This window comes from Nerophis lumbriciformis, linkage group LG13 (assembly GCF_033978685.3).
Source record: "Nerophis lumbriciformis linkage group LG13, RoL_Nlum_v2.1, whole genome shotgun sequence".
In the NCBI taxonomy this organism is placed as follows: domain Eukaryota; kingdom Metazoa; phylum Chordata; class Actinopteri; order Syngnathiformes; family Syngnathidae; genus Nerophis; species Nerophis lumbriciformis.
In genome coordinates this window covers 8550421-8573226 of record NC_084560.2, presented here as the reverse complement: position 1 = coordinate 8573226, position 22806 = coordinate 8550421, and the positions used below count along the sequence as shown (strand labels likewise).

Here is a 22806-nt window from a genome sequence, read left to right as displayed (position 1 = left end):
TGGGGCTGTTGCGTAATCGCTGGGTGCACGGGACATCCAACGATGAATAATTCCACATTCAATGAATCCAACGATGAATAATTGCAGATTAGCAGACACGATGCCGGAGTGTGTTCTCTAACTTCACCAAACACCTTCTGTTGTGCTCTTGCTTTATTTCACACGCAAGACAAGCAAACAACAAACATGGCTCCGTGTGCTTCATTCACAGCATCGACACAAAGACTGTTTCCTCACCGACATGCAGGGCGAGGGGTCAAAGGGCACGTGAAGAGGTCAAAGGGCACACATTCACAGTACAAACAGCAGGTGACGTGTGCTGGAAAATAGATTGTTAGAATGAGTTTGTAAACATTGTATTAATGACATATGCATACGTGACAGCAGCTCCTAAACATGATGGACCATGATTGCATATTTACTGAAGGTCCCTGAACTCATCGCGTCACATTTGCTGACACGTTTACTAATCAGCAGGAAAGAAGAGTCAACATTTGGAATGGGAATGATGACATAAACATGTGGACTAATAAGAATGTAGCATAGAAACAATGTAATTATGTCCATGTCAACTAAAAATGTGCATAAATGATGCAAATGATGCATCCAAGTTCCTCCCTGGTGTGCGCACATCTTCAAAGTGACAAGTGCAAACATAATATTCAGAGTGTTTTACCCCATAAATCATATTATACAATTCCCCAGTGTACGATGAAAAAAAGTACCAGAAAAGTGACTTGTGTGATCAAAAATGAGAAATATTCCATAAGCATGTTTCATGGACTGGAATAAAAGATGCGTTCAATGTTTCTGTTTAAAGTGGATGAAATGGACGCTACATTAGGAATGGTCTTGCTTGGAAAATTAAATTAAAGAAAAAAAAGAAAAAAAGGAATTTTTTTGCCCCAAAAAATGTTGTAAAATTAGAAATGAAAAAAAGAAAAAAAAAGTCATGATTTTACAAAAAAAAGATAGAATTAAAAAAGAAAAAAAATTGAATATTTTGCGAAGGAAATTGAGAAAATTAAAGAAGAATAAAAAAAGGAATGTTTTTCCTAAAAAAAAAAGATCAAATTAAAAAAATAAAAAAATAATGTTTTTGCCCAAAAAATTTTGATAAAATGAAAAAAGAAAAAAAAGTCATGACTTTGCTAAAAAAAAAAAGAGATAGAATTAAAAAACAAAAAAAATTATCTCAAAAAATATCAAATAAAACAAAAAAAGACAAAGAAAGAAATATTTCTCCTAAAACAAAAGAGCAAATTAAAATAAAAAAAGGAAAACAAAAGGAATGTTTTTGCCCAAAAAATTTTTGTAAAATTAGAAATAAAAAAAAATTAAAAAAAGTTATGATTTTACTAAAAGGGAGAATTAAAAAAAGAAATGTTTTGCCAAGGATATTAAGAACATTTTAAAAGGATAAAAAAGGAACGTTTCTCCTAAAAAAAGATCAAATAAAAAAAATATATAGATAAAAAAAGGAATGTTTTTGCCCAAAAAATGTTGCTAAAATTAAAAAAGAAAAAACAAGTCATGACTTTGCTGAAAAAAAAAAAAAAAAAAAAAAAGGAGATAGAATTAAAAAAGAAAACAATTATGTTTCATGGACTGGAATAAAAAATGCTTTCAATGTTTCTGTTTAAAGTGAATGAAATGGACGCTACATTAGGAATGGTTTTGCTTGGAAAATTAAATTAAAGAAAAAAAGGAATGTTTTTGCCCAAAAAAATGTTGTAAAATTAGAAATGGAAAAAAAAAAATAGTTATGATTTTACTAAAAAAAGATAGAATTAAAACAGAAAAAGGAATGTTTTGCCAAGGAAATTGAGAAAATTAAATAAGAATAAAAAAAAGGAATGTTTCTCCTAAAAAAAAGACCAAATAAAAAAAATGTATATTAAAAAAAGAATGTTTTTGCCCAAAAAATGTTTACAAAATGAAAAAAAAAAAAAAAGTCATGACTTTGTTAAAAAAAAAGGAGATAGAGTTAAAAAAGAAAACAATTTCTCCCAAAAAAAGATCAAATAAAACAAAAAAAGATCAAATAAAACAAAAAAAAGACAAAAAAAAGAAATATTTCTCCAAAAACAAAAAATCAAATTAAAATAAAAAGAGGAAAACAAAGGAATGTTTTTGCCCAAATTTTTTTTTGTCAAATTAGAAATGAAAAAAAGAAAAAAAGAGTTATGGTTTTACTAAAAAAAGATAGAATTTAAAAAAGAAATGTTTGCCTAGGAAATTGAGAAAATAAAAAAAATAATAAAAAATGAATGTTTCTCCTAAAAAAAAAAAAAAATTGTTAATAAAAAAAGGAATGTTTTTGCCCAAAAAATGTTGCTAAAATTAACAAAGAAAAAACAAGTCATGACTTTGCTTAAAAAAAATGAAAAAAAAGGAGATAGAATTAAAAAAGAAAAAAATTATGTTTCTCCCAAAAAAAGATAAAATAAAACAAAAGAAGACAAAAAAAGAAATAGTTCCCCTAAAACAAAAGATCAAAGTAAAATTTAAAAAGGGAAAACAAAGGAATGTTTTTGCCAAAAAAAATGTTGATAAGATTAATAAAACATTTTCTTTTTAAAGTCATGTTTTTGCTATAAAAAAAAAGATAGAATAAAAAAAAAGGAATATTTTGCTTAGGAAATTTTGAAAATTAAAAAAGGAAAAAATAAGTAATGTTTCTCTTTAAAAATAAGATACAAGAAGAAAAAAAGAAAGAAAATGAACGTTTCTCTTAAAAAAAAGATAAAAGAAAAAAAGAAAAGAAAAAAAAGATTGCTTTTACCCCCAAAATTTTGATAACTTAAAAAAATGCATGTGTTTGCTAAAAAAAAAGTAGAATTAAAAAAGAAAGAAAAGGAATGTTTTTCCAAGGAAATTGATAAAATTAAAATAGAAAAAAAAAATAATGTTTCTGTCAAAATAAAGTAGATAAAGTTAAAGAAAAAGGGAATGTTTGGCTCTAGTGAGTAAACTATGTAGCTGTGTTGCTGTACAATAAAGTATGAATCTGAGCAGTCACCCGAACAGGTTGGAGAGCGGTCGTGTTCTTACGGGGCTGACGGGAGGCTCCTCCCCTCCCCACACTTCCCCCGTGTCCCTGAAGGAGGCGCTGTGTATGATCTGGGCCCTGTGTCGGCCCCGATGCAGCCGAGCGTTCAGCCTGCTCAGAGACGACTTCCTCAGCATGCCGGCCCCCTTGGTCCTCCCGTTACCTACCGCCTCCGGGGATGCGGTCCCCCCGGCGGCCGGCGAGTTGAGGAAACGCAGCGGGTTCAGGCTGCCCTGGAGCACTTTGGGGAAACGCCAGCCGCGCCCCCAGCTGCCGCCGCCCGTATTCTCGCCGTCCGACTCGGCTCCTGGCGACTTGGCCGCTCCTCGCTCCTGCGGGTTTCCGGGCGTGAGCGCGGTTAGGTACTGGGTGGCTCGCCTGCCGCTGTAGTCCCTGGCTTCAGGGTCCGCCTCCCAGTCTGACATCAGCACGCGTACCACCTAGTCATCAAAAACATGCTTATGTTTAATCTTTGCCACTTTTAGAAATTACCTTTACTTCTGACCTGAGTGTGTCCGTGCATGGCCGCCAGGTGCAGAGGGGTGTACCCGGCGCTGGACCTGGCGTTGACGTTGACGGGCACGCCGTTGTCCTTGGCGAAGGTCAGCAGCCGCGAGAGGAGCTCGGCCTTGCCCTGCTTGGCCGCCCAGTGGATGCAAGTGAAGCCCGTCACAAAATCCCTCTTGGCCACAAGCCCCGCCTCCACGGCCAGCAGGGGCTGCAGGCTCTCCCACAGGCCGTCCGAGGCGCACAGCATCCACTCGTGCTCCAGCGGGTCCAAGGTCACCGAGGCGCAGTCCTCGTCGGTGGCGGAGGAGACGAGAGACGAGGAGTCGCCGTCGCTCCTCATCGAGTCTCGCAGACGCGGACCTCGATTGACGAGGGACCTGCGCACCTGCCGAGGGACGAGGAGAGACTCAATGTGGGGACATGAAGACCGCATCTAAAGAGTCCTCATACTGACTAACAAACACAAGCTATGGAGTAGGCTGGTACAACATAGGCTACTCATAAAGCACCACGCTACCAGGGAATTAAAAAAGGTATGCGGAATTTTTTATTCTTCCTGGAAATGACGGCACGCTGCGGTAACATTGCTGGGGATATGAATCGAGGCACACACACAGAGCACTTACAAGCACAAACAGTGTGGAGACAGAAGAGGGAGAATGGACGTATTTTGGCTTTGAAGATATAAACCCCAGCCACCTTATTCCGCTTATCCAAGGGTCAGCAGCCTAAGCAGAGAAGTCCAGACTTTCCTTTCCCCAGCCACTTAGTCCAGCTCTTACCGCGGGTATTCCGATACGTTCCCTGGCCAGCTGGGAGACATGGTCTCGCCAACGTGTTCTGGGTGTTCTCCGTGGTCTCCTACCGGTCGAATGTGCCCTAAACACCTCCCCAAGGAGGCGTTTGGGTGGTCCTGACCAGATGCACAAACCAACTCATGTGGTTCCTTTCGATGTGGAGGAGCAGCGGCTTTACTTTGAGCTCCTCCTGAATGACAGATCTTCTCACCCTATCTCTAAGGGAGTGACCCGCCACCCGACGGAGCGAACTCATATTAGCTCTTTGTACCCATGATCTTGTCCTCTCAGTCAGGTCATGACCATAGGTGAGGATAGGAACGTAGATCGACCGGTAAATTGAGAGGTTTGCCTTCCGGCTCAGCTCCTTCTTCACCACAACGGATCGATACAGGTAGACATTGCACCGATCCGCCTGTCGATCTCATGGTCCGCTCTTCCCTCACTCATGAACAGGACTCTGAGGTATTTGAACTTCTCCACCTGGGGTAAGATCTCCTCCCCAACTCTGAGATTGCACTGCACCCTTTCCCGAGCGAGAACCATGGACTCGGACTTGGAGGTGCAGATTCTCATGCCAGTCGCTTCACACTCGGCTGCGAACCGATCCAGTGAGAGTTAAAGATCCTGGCAAGATGAAGCCAGCAGGACCGCATAGTCTGCGAAAAGCAGAGACCTAATGCTGCAGCCACCAAACTGGATCCCCTCAACGCCCTGACTGCGCCTAGAATCTCTGTCCATAAAAGCTCTTCCCTCACTCATTAACAGGACTCTTGAGGTTTTTGAACTTCTCTACCTGGGGCAATATCTCCTCCCCAACTCTGAGATTGCACTCCACCCTTTCCCGGGCGAGAGCCATGGACTCGGACTTGGAGGTGCTGATTCTCATCCCAGTCGCTTCACACTCGTCTGCGAACCGATCCAGTGAGAGTTAAAGATTCTGGCCAGATGAACGCAGCAGGACCACATAGTCTGCAAAAAGCAGAGACCTAATCCTGCAGCCACCAAACCGGATCCTCTCAACGCCCTGACTGCGCCTAGAAACTCTCTCCATAAAAGTTATAAACAGAATCAGAGACAAAGGGAAGCCCTGGCGGAGTCCAACCCTCGCTGGAAACGGATCCGACTTACAGTCGGAATTGCGGACCAGGCTCTGACACTAATCATACAGACTCCGAGGTACTTGAACTTCTCCACCTGGGGCACCTTTTCCGGGCGAGAAACATGGACTCGGAGTTGGAGGTGCTGATTCTCATCCCAGTCGCTTCACACTCGGCTGCGAACTGATTCAGAGAGAGCTGAAGATCCTAACCAGATGAAGCCATCAGGACCACATAGTCTGCAAAAAGCAGAGACCTAATCCTGCAGCCACCAAACCGGATCCCCTCAACGCCCTGACTGCGCCTAGAAACTCTGTCCATAAAAGTTATAAACAGAATCAGAGACAAAGGGCAGCCCTGGCGGAGTCCAACCCTCGCTGGAAACGGGTTCGACTTAGTCGGAATTGCGGACCAGGCTCTGACACTAATCATACAGACTCCGAGGTACTTGAACTCCTCAACCTTGGGCACCTTTTCCGGGCAAGAACCATGGACTCGGAGTTGGAGGTGCTGATTCTCATCCAAGTCGCTTCACACTCGGCTGCGAACCGAGCCAGTGAGAGCTGAAGATCCTGGCCAAATGAAGCCATCAGGACCACATCATCTGCAAAAACGTCTTCGAGCTGCTCTTTGTCTGATCCCTCACCTCAGACCTGTTTGTCTTGGGAGACCCTACCAGGGGGAAATAGAAGCCCCCGGACAACATAGCTCCTAGGACCATTGGGACACGCAAACTCCTCTACCACGGTAAGGTGGCAGCTCAGAAAGGAGTAATAATATAATAAGTAATAACAACAATAGTGTCTTATATTCTCGGTGTCTTACATGTGTTACGAACAACATCTGACCTGAGGAGAACTATTCATCATCAGCTCGATGAAGTTCCTGCGACTCCCCTTGGGGGTGTTGACGTCCAGCCGGAGGTCCAGACCCTCCATGGAGCTGTCCTCAGACAGGCAGCTGGTCAGCATGGCTCGCTGGGACCCTCTGGACACTCGGCGGGCTCCTCGGACTTGTTGTCCGTGGGAGCCTGTAGCGTGGTGGTCCGGGTCCGGCACCCCGATAACCGGGGCGGACTCTCGCCTCCTCCTCTCTCTCAGCTTCACCTCACCTGCTCCCAGGGAAGTAGTGATGGTCTTGGTCAGGTGGGCGGGGTCTGCAGGTGGCCTGATGACATCATCAACGTTGGAGGCAGGCGGACTGGAAGCTTCTGTAAAAAAAAACATATACATTTTAAAAATACTTTTACAAAAACATACTTTTACTAAAAGAGCAAACATGTGAAAAGTAACGGGAAAAAGTTGCAATGTTGACTCTAATAACATAAAGCTGCCATGTTTTTTTTCTTTAAAACTGATATTGCTGTCATAATAATGAATCAAAATCAATGTTATGAATTATTGACATATTCAAGGCTCTCATTACTTCACATCAAATATTCCACTTAAAAATATTTTTGGTGGAAAATATTGCTAATTTGGTGTTTTTGCAAAAAAACAGGGTTTCTTTTTTAACCAAAAAGGGCATAAAACATTAAAAAATATACTTTATATCGACAAATAGATCTGAAGTTGATCAAGAGATTTAAGTATTAAAAAAATACTTATTTTTACCACTTTTATGAGTGGCACCCTTTTGGGTCCCGAAGAATGTTAGTGGGGTTTTTTTTCTTTAAACTGTCATTGCTCCAAAAATAATAATGAATCAAAACCAATGTTATGAATTATTGACATATTCAAGGCTCCCATTAATTCACATCAAAAATTCCACTTTTAAATATTTTTGGTGGAAAATATTGCATATTTTGTGTTTTTGCCCAAAAAACAGGGTTTCTTTTTTAACCAAAAAGGGCATAAAACATTAAAAAATATACTTTATATCGACAAATAGAACTGAAGTTTATCAAGAGATTTAAGTATTAAAAAAATACTTATTTTTACCACTTTTATGAGTGGGACCCTTTTGGGTCCCGAAGAATGTTAGTGGGTTTTTTTTTCTTTAAACTGTCATTGCTCCAAAAATAATAATGAATCAAAACCAATGTTATGAATTATTGACATATTCAAGGCTCCCATTAATTCACATCAAAAATTCCACTTTTAAATATTTTTGGTGGAAAAGATTGCGTATTTTGTGTTTTTGCAAAAAAAAAAAAAAAACAGGGTTTTTTTTTTAAACCAAAAAGAGCATAAAACATAAAAAATATATTCTTTGTATCGACAGATAGATCTGAAGTTGATCAAGAGATTTAAGTATTAGAAAAATACTTATTTTTACCACTTTTATGAGTGGGACCCTTTTGGGTCCCGAAGAATGTTAGTGGGATTTTTTTTTCTTTAAACTGTCATTGCTCCAAAAATAATAATGAATCAAAACCAATGTTATGAATTATTGACATATTCAAGGCTCCCATTAATTCACATCAAAAATTCCACTTTTAAATATTTTTGGTGGAAAATATTGCGTATTTTGTGTTTTTGCAAAAAAAAAAAAAACAGGGTTTTTTTTAAACCAAAAAGAGCATAAAACATAAAAAAATATATACTTTGTATCGACAGATAGATCTGAAGTTGATCAAGAGATTTAAGTATTTAAAAAAATACTTATTTTTACCACTTTTACGAGTGGGACCCTTTTGGGTCCCAAAGAGTGTTAGTGGGATTTTTTTTCTTTAAACTGTCATTGCTCCAAAAATAATAATGAATTCAAATTAATGTTATGAATTATTGACATACTCAAGGCTCCCATTACTTCACATCAAATATTCCACTTTGAAATATTTTTGATGGAAAATATTGCATATTTTGTGTTTTTGCAAAAAAAAAAAAAAAAAAGGGCATAAAACATTCAAAAATATATACTTTTTATCGACAAATAAATCTGAAGTTGATTTGGAAATTTTGAGCATTAAAAAAATACTTATTTTTACCACTTTTATGAGTGGACCCTTTTGGGTCCCGAATAATTTTAGTGGGTATTTTTCAAACTGTCATTGCTCCAAAAATAATAATGAATTAAAATCAATGTTATGAATTCATGACATATTAAAGGCTCCCATTACTTCACATCAAATATTCCACTTAAATATATTTTTGGTGGAAAATATTGCTAATTTGGTGTTTTTGCCCCAAAAACAGGGTTTCTTTTTTAACCAAATAGAGCATAAAACATTAAAAAATATACTTTGCATCGACAGATAGATCTGAAGTTGATCAAGAGATTTAAGTATTAAAAAAATATACTTATTTTTACCACTTTTATGAGTGGGACCCTTTTGGGTCCTGAATACATTTTGTGGGATTTTTTTTTTTAAACTGTCATTGCTCAAAAAAATAATAATACATTAAAATCAATGTTGTTATGAATTATTGACCCAGGCTTCAGTTACTTCACAACAAACATTACATTTTAAACATTTTTTTTTTGGGGGGGGGGGGGGGGGGGGGGGGATATTGCATATTTTGTGTTTTTGCCACGAAAAGTGTTTTTATTTAACAAAAAATGGCGTAAAACAAAGAAAAAAACTTTCTATCCACAGATAATCTACATCTCAGGTTCAACCTGAGGTGGTTGAGGTCGTCTGCAACCTTACCAGCCAAACTTTCCTATTCCCGCACCATATTTAGGGTATTTAACCCAAAATGTTTAGAGACATGTGTATGAATGTTGTCATTCACACAGGTCATTCTACATATTTGCTGCATATATTGTCTATATTAGCATATATTTGTACATATTTGCATATATTGTCTATATTGTACATATTTGAATATATTGTCCACATTGTACCTATTTGCATATATTGTTCATATTTGCATATATTGTCTATTATTGCACATATTTGCATATATTGTCTATATTGTACATAATTGCATATCTGTACATATTTGTATATATTGTCTATATTGTACATATTAGCATATATTGTCTGTATTAGCAAATGTTTGTACATAAGTGCATATATTGTCTATATTGTACATATTTGCTAAATATATTTCCTGTATTAGCATATATTTGAACATATGTGCAAATGTTGTCTATGTACATATTTGTGTATATTGTCGACATTGGTGTATATTTGTACATATTTGCATATATTGTCTATATTGTACATATATGCATATATTGTCTATATTCTACATATTTGCATATATTTGTACATATTTGCATATATTGTCTATATTGTACATATTTAAATATATTTGTACATATTTGCATATATTGTCTATATTGTACATACTTGCATATATAGCAAATATTGTACATATATGCATATTTTGTTTATATTGTACATATTTGCTAAATATATTTTCTGTATTATCATATATTTGAACATATGTGCATATGTTGTCTATAATGTACATGTTTGTGTCTATTGTCGACATTCGCGTATATTTGTACATATATGCATATATTGTCTATATTGTACATATTTGCATATCTTTTTACATATTTGCATTTATATTCTATATTGTACATATTTGCATATATTTTTTACATATTTGCATATATTGTCTATATTGTACATATTTGCATATATAGCATATATTGTACATGTTTGCATATGTTTATATTGTACATGTTTGCAGAAATTGTTTATATTGTACATATTTGCATATATTGTCTATACTGTACATATTTGCATATATTGTATATATTGCACAAATTTGCATATATTTTGCATATTTGTATATATATTGTCGATATTGTACATATTTTGTCTAATTGTACATATTTACATACAGTAAATTGTCAATATTGTACATATTTAAATATATTGTCGATATTGTACATATTTGCATACATTGTCAATATTGTACATATTTAAATATATTGTCGATATTGTACATTTTTGCATATATTGTCGATATTGTCCATATTTGCATATATTGTACATATTGTAAATATTGCACACATTTGCATATATTGTCTATTATGCACATATAGTGTACTTATTTACATATGTAGTCTATATTGTACATATTTGCATATATTGTTTATATTATACATATCTGCATATCATTTTTATATTGTACATATGTGCATATATTGTCTATATTGTACATATGTGCATATATTGTGTATATTAGCATATGTTTATACATATTTTGCATATATTGTCTATTTTGCACGTATGTGTTGCATATATTGTCTGTATAAGCATACATTTGTAAATATGTGCATACATTGTCCATATTTTCATATATTGTACATATTTGCATACGATGTCTATATTGTACATATTAGCATATATTGTACATATTTGCATATGATGTCTATATTTGTTCATATTTGCATATGATGTCTATATTTGTTCATATTTGCATATATTGTCTATATTGTACATATTAGCATATATTGTACATATTTGCATATAATGCATTTATTGTACATATTAGCCTATATTGTACATATTTGCAAATATTGTACATATTTGCATATATTGTACACATTTGCATATACTGTTTGTATTGTACATATTTGCATATATTGTACAAATTGTACATATTAGCATATATTGTGCATATTTGCATATATTGTATATATTGTACATATTAGCATATGTTGTACATATTTGCATATATTGTCTATATTGTACATATTTGCATATGTCTACATTGTACACATTAGCATTTATTGTACATATTAGCATATATTTGTACATATTTGCATATATTGTCTAAATTGTACATATTTGCATATATTGTCTATATTGTACATATTTGCATATAATGTCTACATTGTACATATTAGCATTTATTGTACATATTAGCATATATGTGTACATATTTGCATACATTCTACATATTTGCATATATTGTCTATATTGTACATATTAGCATATATTGTACATATTTACATATAATGTATTTATTGTACACATTAGCCTATATTGTACATATTAACATATATTGTACACATTTGCATATACTGTTTGTATTGTACATATTTGCATATATTGTCTATATTGTACATTTTAGCATATATTGCACATATTTGCATATATTGTACATATTGTGCATATTAGCATATGTTGTACATATTTGCATATATTGTCTATATTGTACATATTTGCATATAATGTCTACATTTTACATATTAGCATTTATTGTACATATTAGCATATATTTGTACATATTTGCATATATTGTACACATTTGCATATACTGTTTGTATTGTACATATTTGCATATATTGTCTATGTTGTACATATTAGCATATATTGTACATATTTGCATATATTGTATATAATGTGCATATTAGCATATGTTGTACATATTTGCATATATTGTCTATATTGTACATATTTGCATATAATGTCTACATTGTACATAATAGCATTTATTGTACATATTAGCATATATTTGTACATATTTGCATATATTCTACATATTTGCATATATTGTCTATATTGTACATATTAGCATATATTGTACATATTTGCATATGGTGTCTGTATTTGTTCCTATTTGCATATATTGTCTATATTGTACATATTAGCCTATATTGTACATATTTGCATATATTGTATATATTGTGCATCTTAGCATATGTTGTACATATTTGCATATATTGTACATATTTGCATATAATGTCTACATTGTACATATTAGCATTTATTGTACATATTAGCATATATTTGTACATATTTGCATATATTTGTACATATTTGCATATATTGTCTAAATTGTACATATTTGCATATATTGTCTATATTGTACATATTAGCATATATTGTACATATTAACATATATTGTACATATTAGCACATATTGTATATATATTGTACATATGTGCATATCATTTTTATATTGTACATATTTGCATATATTGTTTATACTGTACATATTTGCATATATTGTACATATTTGCATATATTGTATATATTGTACATATTAGCACATAGATTGTACATATTTGCATATATTGTCTATATTGTACATATTTGCATATCATGTCTACATTGTACACATTAGCATTTATTGTACATATTAGCATATATTTGTACATATTTGCATATATTGTCTAAATTGTACATATTTGCATATATTGTCTATATTGTACATATTTGCATATAATGTCTACATTGTACATATTAGCATTTATTGTACATATTAGCATATATGTGTACATATTTGCATACATTCTACATATTTGCATATATTGTCTATATTGTACATATTAGCATATATTGTACATATTTACATATAATGTATTTATTGTACATATTAGCCTATATTGTACATATTAACATATATTGTACACATTTGCATATACTGTTTGTATTGTACATATTTGCATATATTGTCTATATTGTACATTTTAGCATATATTGCACATATTTGCATATATTGTATATATTGTGCATATTAGCATATGTTGTACATATTTGCATATATTGTCTATATTGTACATATTTGCATATAATGGCTACATTTTACATATTAGCATTTATTGTACATATTAGCATATATTTGTACATATTTGCATATATTGTACACATTTGCATATACTGTTTGTATTGTACATATTTGCATATATTGTCTATGTTGTACATATTAGCATATATTGTACACATTTGCATATATTGTATATAATGTGCATATTAGCATATGTTGTACATATTTGCATATATTGTCTATATTGTACATATTTGCATATAATGTCTACATTGTACATAATAGCATTTATAGTACATATTAGCATATATTTGTACATATTTGCATATATTGTCTAAATTGTACATATTTGCATATATTGTCTATATTGTACATATTTGCATATAATGTCTACATTGTACATATTAGCATTTATTGTACATATTAGCATATATGTGTACATATTTGCATACATTCTACATATTTGCATATATTGTCTATATTGTACATATTAGCATATATTGTACATATTTACATATAATGTATTTATTGTACATATTAGCCTATATTGTACATATTAACATATATTGTACACATTTGCATATACTGTTTGTATTGTACATATTTGCATATATTGTCTATATTGTACATTTTAGCATATATTGCACACATTTGCATATATTGTATATATTGTGCATATTAGCATATGTTGTACATATTTGCATATATTGTCTATATTGTACATATTTGCATATAATGTCTACATTTTACATATTCGCATTTATTGTACATATTAGCATATATTTGTACATATTTGCATACATTGTACACATTTGCATATACTGTTTGTATTGTACATATTTGCATATATTGTCTATGTTGTACATATTAGCATATATTGTACATATTTGCATATATTGTATATAATGTGCATATTAGCATATGTTGTACATATTTGCATATATTGTCTATATTGTACATATTTGCATATAATGTCTACATTGTACATAATAGCATTTATTGTACATATTAGCATATATTTGTACATATTTGCATATATTCTACATATTTGCATATATTGTCTATATTGTACATATTAGCATATATTGTACATATTTGCATATGGTGTCTGTATTTGTTCATATATGCATATATTGTCTATATTGTACATATTAGCCTATATTGTACATATTTGCATATATTGTATATATTGTGCATATTAGCATATGTTGTACATATTTGCATATATTGTACATATTTGCATATAATGTCTACATTGTACATATTAGCATTTATTGTACATATTAGCATATATTTGTACATATTTGCATATATTTGTACATATTTGCATATATTGTCTAAATTGTACATATTTGCATATATTGTCTATATTTTACATATTAGCATATATTGTACATATTTACATATAATGTATTTATTGTACATATTAGCCTATATTGTACATATTAACATATATTGTACACATTTGCATATACTGTTTGTATTGTACATATTTGCATATATTGTCTATGTTGTACATATTAGCATATATTGTACATATTTGCATATATTGTATATAATGTGCATATTAGCATATGTTGTACATATTTGCATATATTGTCTATATCGTACATATTTGCATATAATGTCTACATTGTACATATTAGCATTTATTGCACATATTAGCATATATTTGTACATATTTGCATATATTCTACATATTTGCATATATTGTCTATATTGTACATATTAGCATATATTGTACATATTTGCATATGGTGTCTGTATTTGTTCCTATTTGCATATATTGTCTATATTGTACATATTAGCCTATATTGTACATATTTGCATATATTGTATATATTGTGCATCTTAGCATATGTTGTACATATTTGCATATATTGTACATATTTGCATATAATGTCTACATTGTACATATTAGCATTTATTGTACATATTAGCATATATTTGTACATATTTGCATATATTTGTACATATTTGCATATATTGTCTAAATTGTACATATTTGCATATATTGTCTATATTGTACATATATTGTACATATTAACATATATTGTACATATTAGCACATATTGTATATATATTGTACATATGTGCATATCATTTTTATATTGTACATATTTGCATATATTGTTTATACTGTACATATTTGCATATACTGTACATATTTGCATATATTGTCTATATTGCACATATTAGCACATAGATTGTACATGATATATTTCCTGACACCTGTGCTCATGACGTATGCGCAAACATCAATAAAAAATCATTAAAAAAAACCACGCACCTGTTTGCGGTCCGTTGTCACGGTTGCGGTCGACTCGGGTGTTGTTGTCCGGTGTCTGGTGCGCGTGCCCGTTGCACGCGGCGTGATCGATGCCCTCGGCGTGCGCGCGCACGGCCGGCGGCGACGGTTCGCTGCGATCAACGTTGAGACTGACAAATTCCACGCCGCCTTCCGCTCCCACGACGCCGAGCGCGTCCACGATGCGCCTCAGGTCCGCCTCGCCTCCGTCCGCCGCCGTGGCCGCGAAGTGATCGGTGAGCTCGGTCTGGCGGACCCTCCCTCCCCGCTCCGTGAGGAACTCCCGCACGGCCTCAAGCGTGCACCGGGACGCCATCGATATCTCTTCTGACAACCGAATAAATGAATCACATGACGCCGGAACGTTTACAAATTATTTGTTTGTCATTTTGCTGTCACAAGCCCATGACAGCATCTTCATCCTCAGCTGCTGTCCTCCATGGGCGTAATCAGTAAGGGATGGGTCGTTCGCGAGTGAAGCGGCTCTTACGACTGGATCTTTAAAATCACCATTGGGAGAGGGAACCTTGATTATTAAAAACACGTGTTCGTCCTTTTATACATTTAAAATAGTAGGAAGAGAGTGTTTACACAAACTAACAGTCCTGAGAGTGTGGTAGCCAAGAGAGCTGACTCTCTTCAACAAATCGAGTTAAAAAGGACAGCTCTCAAAAGGAGCTGAACTTCCCATCGCTGGTAATCAGTGTATAGCGATGGCCAGCAGGGGGCACACCTCGCAACTAATCGCGCGTCATCGTGCTGCACTCATGAACTTCACGTAAATTCAGCTTTTCCCGACTACGTCAACCATTTGAACTCTTTGTATAACGCTAACGGTAATTACGTCACACGTGTATATCATCTTGTATGTTTGTGTAATCATTAGAAGCAGGAAAATAAACTTATATATTTCGTGTTTGGATGTAGGTGGTAGAATGTGTTGTTTTTACCGTTTTTTAGCGAACAAATGTCTTAAAAATGGTCCCAAAAAAATCCGATCATCCCCAACATAATAGTGAAATGCGTGTAACAATGTCAAAAGGGACAAGCGGTAGAAAAATGGATGGACGGATGAATATCACGTCTTCTCACGGGGTCCAATTCTGTACGTCGACCTGTGTGTTCTAAAAAAAGTCCCACTCAATTTGAGTACCCTGAACGCGACAGTGGACTGTACCAACTTCTAACGACGAGGAACGCTTTAAAAACCCCCACAAAAAACCGCTTGTATTTTTAACCAAAAAGGGCATACAACATAGAAAAATATACTTTATATCGACAGATAGATCTGAAGTTGATGAAGAGATTTAAGCATTAAAAAAAAGACTTATTTTACTACTTTTATGAGTGGGACCCTTTTTATTTTTAGTGGATTTTTTTTCTTTAAACTGTCATTGCTCAAAACATAATAATGAATCAAATTATGGACATATTAAAGGCTCCCATTACTTCCAATTTTACAAATGAATAGAACTGTGAAAATAAGGAGTGAAGGAAGACTTTTCAACATATTCTTGTCTCAATGTGCCACACATTAGAACATAATGCAATCATTTACTTTAAAACATATTTATGGAGACAGACTAAGAGTTTTTGTCGACATTATGCTTTTAAACTGCAGAAATAACCCATAAAAAATATACCGTGTTGTATTTAATTATAGTGTTAATATATTTATAATATTTACAAATAAGATTGTTTTAAAACATGCATCTTAATGTATTTAAGCCCGAAACCACCCAAAAAAAATTAACAACTTTCCCCAAGTGGAATATTTTATGTGAAGTAATTGGATCCTTAAATATGCTAATAATTCATAACAACATTTATTTCATTATTATTTTTGGAGCAATGACAGTTAAAAAAAATAAAAATAAATAAAATCAGACTAAAATTATTGGGCATCCAAAAGGGTCTCACTCATAAAAGTGTTAAAAACAAGTCACACTTTTTTTAATTTATTTTTTATTTTCAACACTTAAGATCAACTTAATGCAAATCTATCCGTCAATTATACATTTTTATAATTTTTTTGTTTTTTAATTTGTGTTATGTTTTTTTTTTGTCCAAAAAACTTTTATATGGCAAAGACACAAAATATGCAATATTTTGCTCAAAAAATGTTTCATATTGGAATGTTTGATTTAATTGGAGCCTTAAATAGGTCAATCAATGTTATGAATTAATGACATATTCAAGGGTCCCATTACTTCACATCAAATATTCCACTTTGAAATATTTTTGGTGGAAAATATTGCGTATTTTGTGTTTTTGCCAAAAAAAAAAACAGAGTTTCTTTTTTTAACCAAAAAGAGCATAACACATAAAAAAATATACTTTGTATCGACAGTTGATCAAGAGATTTAAGTATTTTTTTAAATATGTTATCAATTATTGACTTATTTAAAGCTGCCATTTCTTCCAATTTTGTATTTTATACATACAAATGAATAGAACTGCGAAAACAGACTGAAAACAAGTTACTTTTAGACTGCCAATCAACATATTCTTGTCTCAACACATTAGAACAATATGCAATAATTTACTTTAAAACATATTTATGGAGACAGACTCAGAGCTTTTGTCAACATTATGCTTTAAAACTGCAGAAATAACCCATAAAAACTGTACCGTATTAGTAATGTAATTACCGGTATAGTATGTAATAATACAAATAAGATTTTTTAAAAACATGTATCTTAATGTTTTTAAGCCCAAAACCACCAAAAAAATGAACAACTTTCCCCAAATGGAATATTTTATGTGACGTAATTGGAACCTTAAATATGCCAATAATTCATAAAAACATTGATTTTATTTTATTATTATTTTAGTTCAAAAAATATATATATAAAAATTATTGGGCATACAAAGAGTCCCACTCATAAAAGTGTTAAAAATAAGTTAACATTTTTTTTTTTTAACTTTCAACACTTCATATCAACTTAATGCAAATATACCCGTCAATTATACATTTTTATAAAAAAATTTTTTTTTAATTTGTTTTGTTTTTTGTCAACAAAAACTATTTTATATGACAAATACACAAAATATGTAATATTTTGCTCCACAAATATTTCATATTGGAATGTTTGATTTAATTGCAGCCTTAAATAGGTCAATAATTCATAACATTGATTTTGATTCATTATTATTTTTTGAGCAATGCCAAAAACAAGCCTGTTGTGTTTTTACAGTAATCTTTGCAACTTTTTCTCATTACATTTCACCTGTTTGCTCTGTTATCCCATTTTTTTGTATTACTGCTGTAAAAATGGTCAAAAAAAGGCGATCATCCCCAACATAATGTTAGTGAAATACGTGTAACAATGTCACGTCTTTTCAGACCTGTGTGTTCTACAAAGTCCCACTCACTTTCAGTACCCTGAATGCGACAGTAGACTGTACCAACTTCTAACGACGAGGGGCGCTTTAAAAAAACAAAAAACGCTTGTAACAATTTATATATTCAGCATATCGGCATCTTAGTTGTTCTTTTAAAGAATACAAATATTTGCTAATGGTCATATTAAAGTACAAATATTATTATGTGTAATCTGAACAAGATTCATAAGGAAAATACTAAAGCTAAATCCCTTCTCCTTAAATGGTTTCGTCCGTCCACGACGAGGCGGTCTCACTCGGGAATCTTCGGGAAGAAAATTTCACTTTAACTGTTGCTTTAATTAGTCTTTACTCTACCGGGAATTGTACATTTCGTCGAAAAGCATGTCTTCACCCGATGTTGCTCGGCAACCGGTTTGTATTTTTCTGTGTTTGTGGTGAACTTTTATGACATTTGTGTTCGGGCAAGGGAGTGTCTGAGGCGACAATGAAGTTTGCTACTAAGCTAGCATAACTTCTCCCTTAAAACTCAACACGCTCGTGTAAATTCACTTCCTACAATCTTAACGAGTTTGCCAAGTGTAATAATGTCAACAATAACCATGCTCATTTGCGTCTAAATGGATTTTAAAATGTGTTTCCGTTCAATTAAACGTGTATAGTCAGAGGGGCGTTAGCTGTCTGAAGCATGACGTCATCAAACTGGCTTGGAAGTCAGCAAAAACACAAACAATGTGCTAAAAATCCATCCATCCATTTTCTACCGCTTGTCCCTGTGCTATAAATACCAGTTTAAAATATTTTTTCTTCTACAGCTCAGTAGTTGCCATTGTTTTTTGCACAAATGTAGAAGTAGGTCACCTAAAATGGGTTAATTAAATTACATTTGTATGAATTGTTTTTCCATCCAGGATAATAAAGTAGGCTATTGTTGCAATTACTAGTAGTAGATTATTCCCACAGTAAATCTGCACCATTTTGAGAAGAAACCTAACTGCGATTTTACTCTGCAAAGATGCAATCGCACTTCCCAATTTTGTATTTCATACATAACAATGAATAGAACTGTGGAAACAAGGAGTGACTGAAGACAAGTTACTTTTAGACTGTCAATCAACATATTCTTGTCTCAACACATTAGAACAATATGCAACATTGATTTTATTTCATTATTTTTGGAGCAATGACCGTTAAAAAAAAAATCTGACTAAAATTATTGGGCATCCAAAAGGGTCCCACTCATAAAAGTGTTAAAAATAAGTAATTTTTAATTTTTTTGGGATGGAAAATATTGCATATTTTGTATTTTTGCCAAACAACACGGTTTCTTTTTTAACCAAAAAGGGCATAAAACATTAAAAAATATACTTTATATCAACAAATAGATCTGAAGTTGATCAAGAGATTTAAGCATTAAAAAAAATACTTTTATGAGTGGTACCCTTTTGGGTCCCGAAGAATTTTAGTGGAATTTTTTTTCTTTAAACTGTCATTGCTCCATAAATAATAATCAATTAAAATCAATGTTATGAATTATTGACATATTCAAGGCTCCCATTAATTCACATCAAATATTCCACTTTGAAATATTTTTGGTGGAAAATATTGCATATTTTGTGTTTTTGCCAAAAAAAACAGAGTTTCTTTTTTTAACCAAAAAGAGCATAAAACATAAAAAAATATACTTTGTATCGACATAGATCTGAAGTTGATCGAGAGATTTAAGTATTTAAAAAAATATGTTATCAATTATCGACTTAAAGGCTGCCATTACTTCCAATTTGGTATTTTATACATACAAATGAATAGAACTGCGAAAACAAGGAGTGACTGAAGACAAGTTACTTTTAGACTCTCAATCAACATATTCTTGTCTCAACACATTAGAACAATATGCAACATAGATTTTATTTCATTATTTTTGGAGCAATGACAGTTAAAAAAAAAAAATCAGACTAAAATTATTGGGCATCCAAAAGGGCCCCACTCATAAAAGTGTTAAAAATAAGTAATTTTGAATTTTTTTTGGGTGGAAAATATTGCATATTTTGTATTTTTGCCAAACAACAAGGTTTCTTTTTTAACCAAAAAGGGCATAAAACATTAAAAAATATACTTTATATCAACAAATAGATCTGAAGTTGATCAAGAGATTTAAGCATTAAAAAAAATACTTTTATGAGTGGTACCCTTTTGGGTCCCGAAGAATTTTAGTGGAATATTTTTTCTTTAAACTGTCATTGCTCCAAAAATAATAATCAATTAAAATCAATGTTATGAATTATTGACATATTCAAGGCTCCCATTAATTCACATCAAATATTCCACTTTGAAATATTTTTGGTGGAAAATATTGCATATTTTGTGTTTTTGCCAAAAAAACAGAGTTTATTTTTTTTAACCAAAAAGAGCATAAAACATAAAAAAATATACTTTGTATCGACATAGATCTGAAGTTGATCGAGAGATTTAAGTATTTAAAAAAATATGTTATCAATTATCGACTTAAAGGCTGCCATTACTTCCAATTTTGTATTTTATACATACAAATGAATAGAACTGCGAAAACAAGGAGTGACTGAAGACAAGTTACTTTTAGACTCTCAATCAACATATTCTTGTCTCAACACATTAGAACAATATGCAACATTGATTTTATTTCATTATTTTTGGAGCAATGACAGTTAAAAAAAAAATCAGACTAAAATTATTGGGCATCCAAAAGGGCCCCACTCATAAAAGTGTTAAAAATAAGTAATTTTGAATTTTTTTTGGGTGGAAAATATTGCATATTTTGTATTTTTGCCAAACAACAAGGTTTCTTTTTTAACCAAAAAGGGCATAAAACATTAAAAAATATACTTTATATCAACAAATAGATCTGAAGTTGATCAAGAGATTTAAGCATTAAAAAAAATACTTTTATGAGTGGTACCCTTTTGGGTCCCGAAGAATTTCAGTGGAATTTTTTTTCTTTAAACTGTCATTGCTCCAAAAATAATAATCAATTAAAATCAATGTTATGAATTATTGACATATTCAAGGCTCCCATTAATTCACATCAAATATTCCACTTTGAAATATTTTTGGTGGAAAATATTTCATATTTTGTGTTTTTGCCAAAAAAACAGAGTTTATTTTTTTAACCAAAAAGAGCATAAAACATCAAAAAATATACTTTGTATCGACAGATAGATCTGAAGTTGATCAAGAGATTTAAGTATTTAAAAAAATATGTTATCAATTATCGACTTAAAGACTGCCATTACTTCCAATTTTGTATTTTATACATACAAATGAATAGAACTGCGAAAACAAGGAGTGACTGAAGACAAGTTACTTTTAGACTCTCAATCAACATATTCTTGTCTCAACACATTAGAACAATATGCAACATAGATTTTATTTCATTATTTTTGGAGCAATGACAGTTAAAAAAAAAAAAAATCCGACTAAAATTATTGGGCATCCAAAAGGGTCCCACTCATAAGTGTTAAAAATAAGTAATTTAAAAAAAATTTTTGGGTGGAAAATATTGCATATTTTGTATTTTTGCCAAACAACACAGTTTCTTTTTTAACCAAAAAGGGCATAACACATTAAAAAATATACTTTATATCAACAAATAGATCTGAAGTTGATCAAGAGATTTAAGCATTAAAAAAAATACTTTTATGAGTGGTACCCTTTTGGGTCCCGAAGAATTTTAGTGGAATTTTTTTTCTTTAAACTGTCATTGCTCCAAAAATAATAATCAATTACAATCAATGTTATGAATTATTGACACATTCAAGGCTCCCATTAATTCACATCAAATATTCCACTTTGAAATATTTTTGGTGGAAAATATTGCATATTTTGTGTTTTTGCCAAAAAAAACAGAGTTTCTTTTTTTAACCAAAAAGAGCATAAAACATCAAAAAATATACTTTGTATCGACAGATAGATCTGAAGTTGATCAAGAGATTTAAGTATTTAAAAAAATATGTTATCAATTATCGACTTATTTAAGGCTGCCATTACTTCCAATTTTGTATTTTATACATACAAATGAATAGAACTGCGAAAACAAGGAGTGACTGAAGACAAGTTACTTTTAGACTGTCAATCAACATATTATTGTCTCAACACATTAGAACAATATGCAATAATTTACTTTATAACATATTTATGCAGACAGACTCAGAGCTTTTGTCAACATTATGCCTTTAAACTGCAGAAATAACCCATAAAAACTATACCATGTTTATAAGGTAATGTAAATATATGTAATAATATAAGTAAGATTTTAAAA

At 32.3% G+C, this 22806-nt stretch overlaps 2 protein-coding genes across 2 annotated transcripts in view; one reads left to right on the top strand and one right to left on the bottom strand.

Moving 5' to 3' along the window:
• Positions 1-2237: 2237 nt before the first annotated feature.
• Positions 2238-15603, bottom strand: sowahca (sosondowah ankyrin repeat domain family Ca). The gene is made up of 4 exons (XM_061970636.1): positions 15150-15603; positions 6308-6669; positions 3558-3947; positions 2238-3492 (listed from the first exon to the last, which is right to left on the bottom strand). The coding sequence occupies exons 1-4, from the start codon at positions 15481-15483 to the stop codon at positions 3019-3021; spliced, it is 1560 nt and encodes a 519-aa protein (XP_061826620.1). The 5' UTR covers positions 15484-15603; the 3' UTR covers positions 2238-3018.
• A 3159-nt stretch (positions 15604-18762) lies between these two features.
• septin10 (septin 10) overlaps positions 18763-22806 on the top strand; it is a 46099-nt gene continuing 42055 nt past the window's right edge. Inside the window, exon 1 of the mRNA XM_061971745.1 lies at positions 18763-18926. Within this exon, the coding sequence (XP_061827729.1) occupies positions 18897-18926 (30 nt within the window). The 5' untranslated portion in view covers positions 18763-18896. The remainder of the gene's footprint in view (positions 18927-22806) is intronic.

Bases quoted from the DNA above. Each gene is read 5' to 3' on its own strand.
- sowahca (XM_061970636.1), bottom strand. From the start codon at position 15,483: ATGGCGTCCCGGTGCACGCTTGAGGCCGTGCGGGAGTTCCTCACGGAG. The intron at 6,670-15,149 runs GTGCGTGGTTTT...TTTTTTTTACAG, and splicing joins TGACAACGGACCGCAAACAG to AAGCTTCCAGTCCGCCTGCC. The intron at 3,948-6,307 runs GTCAGATGTTGT...GTCCCTCGGCAG, and splicing joins TGATGAATAGTTCTCCTCAG to GTGCGCAGGTCCCTCGTCAA.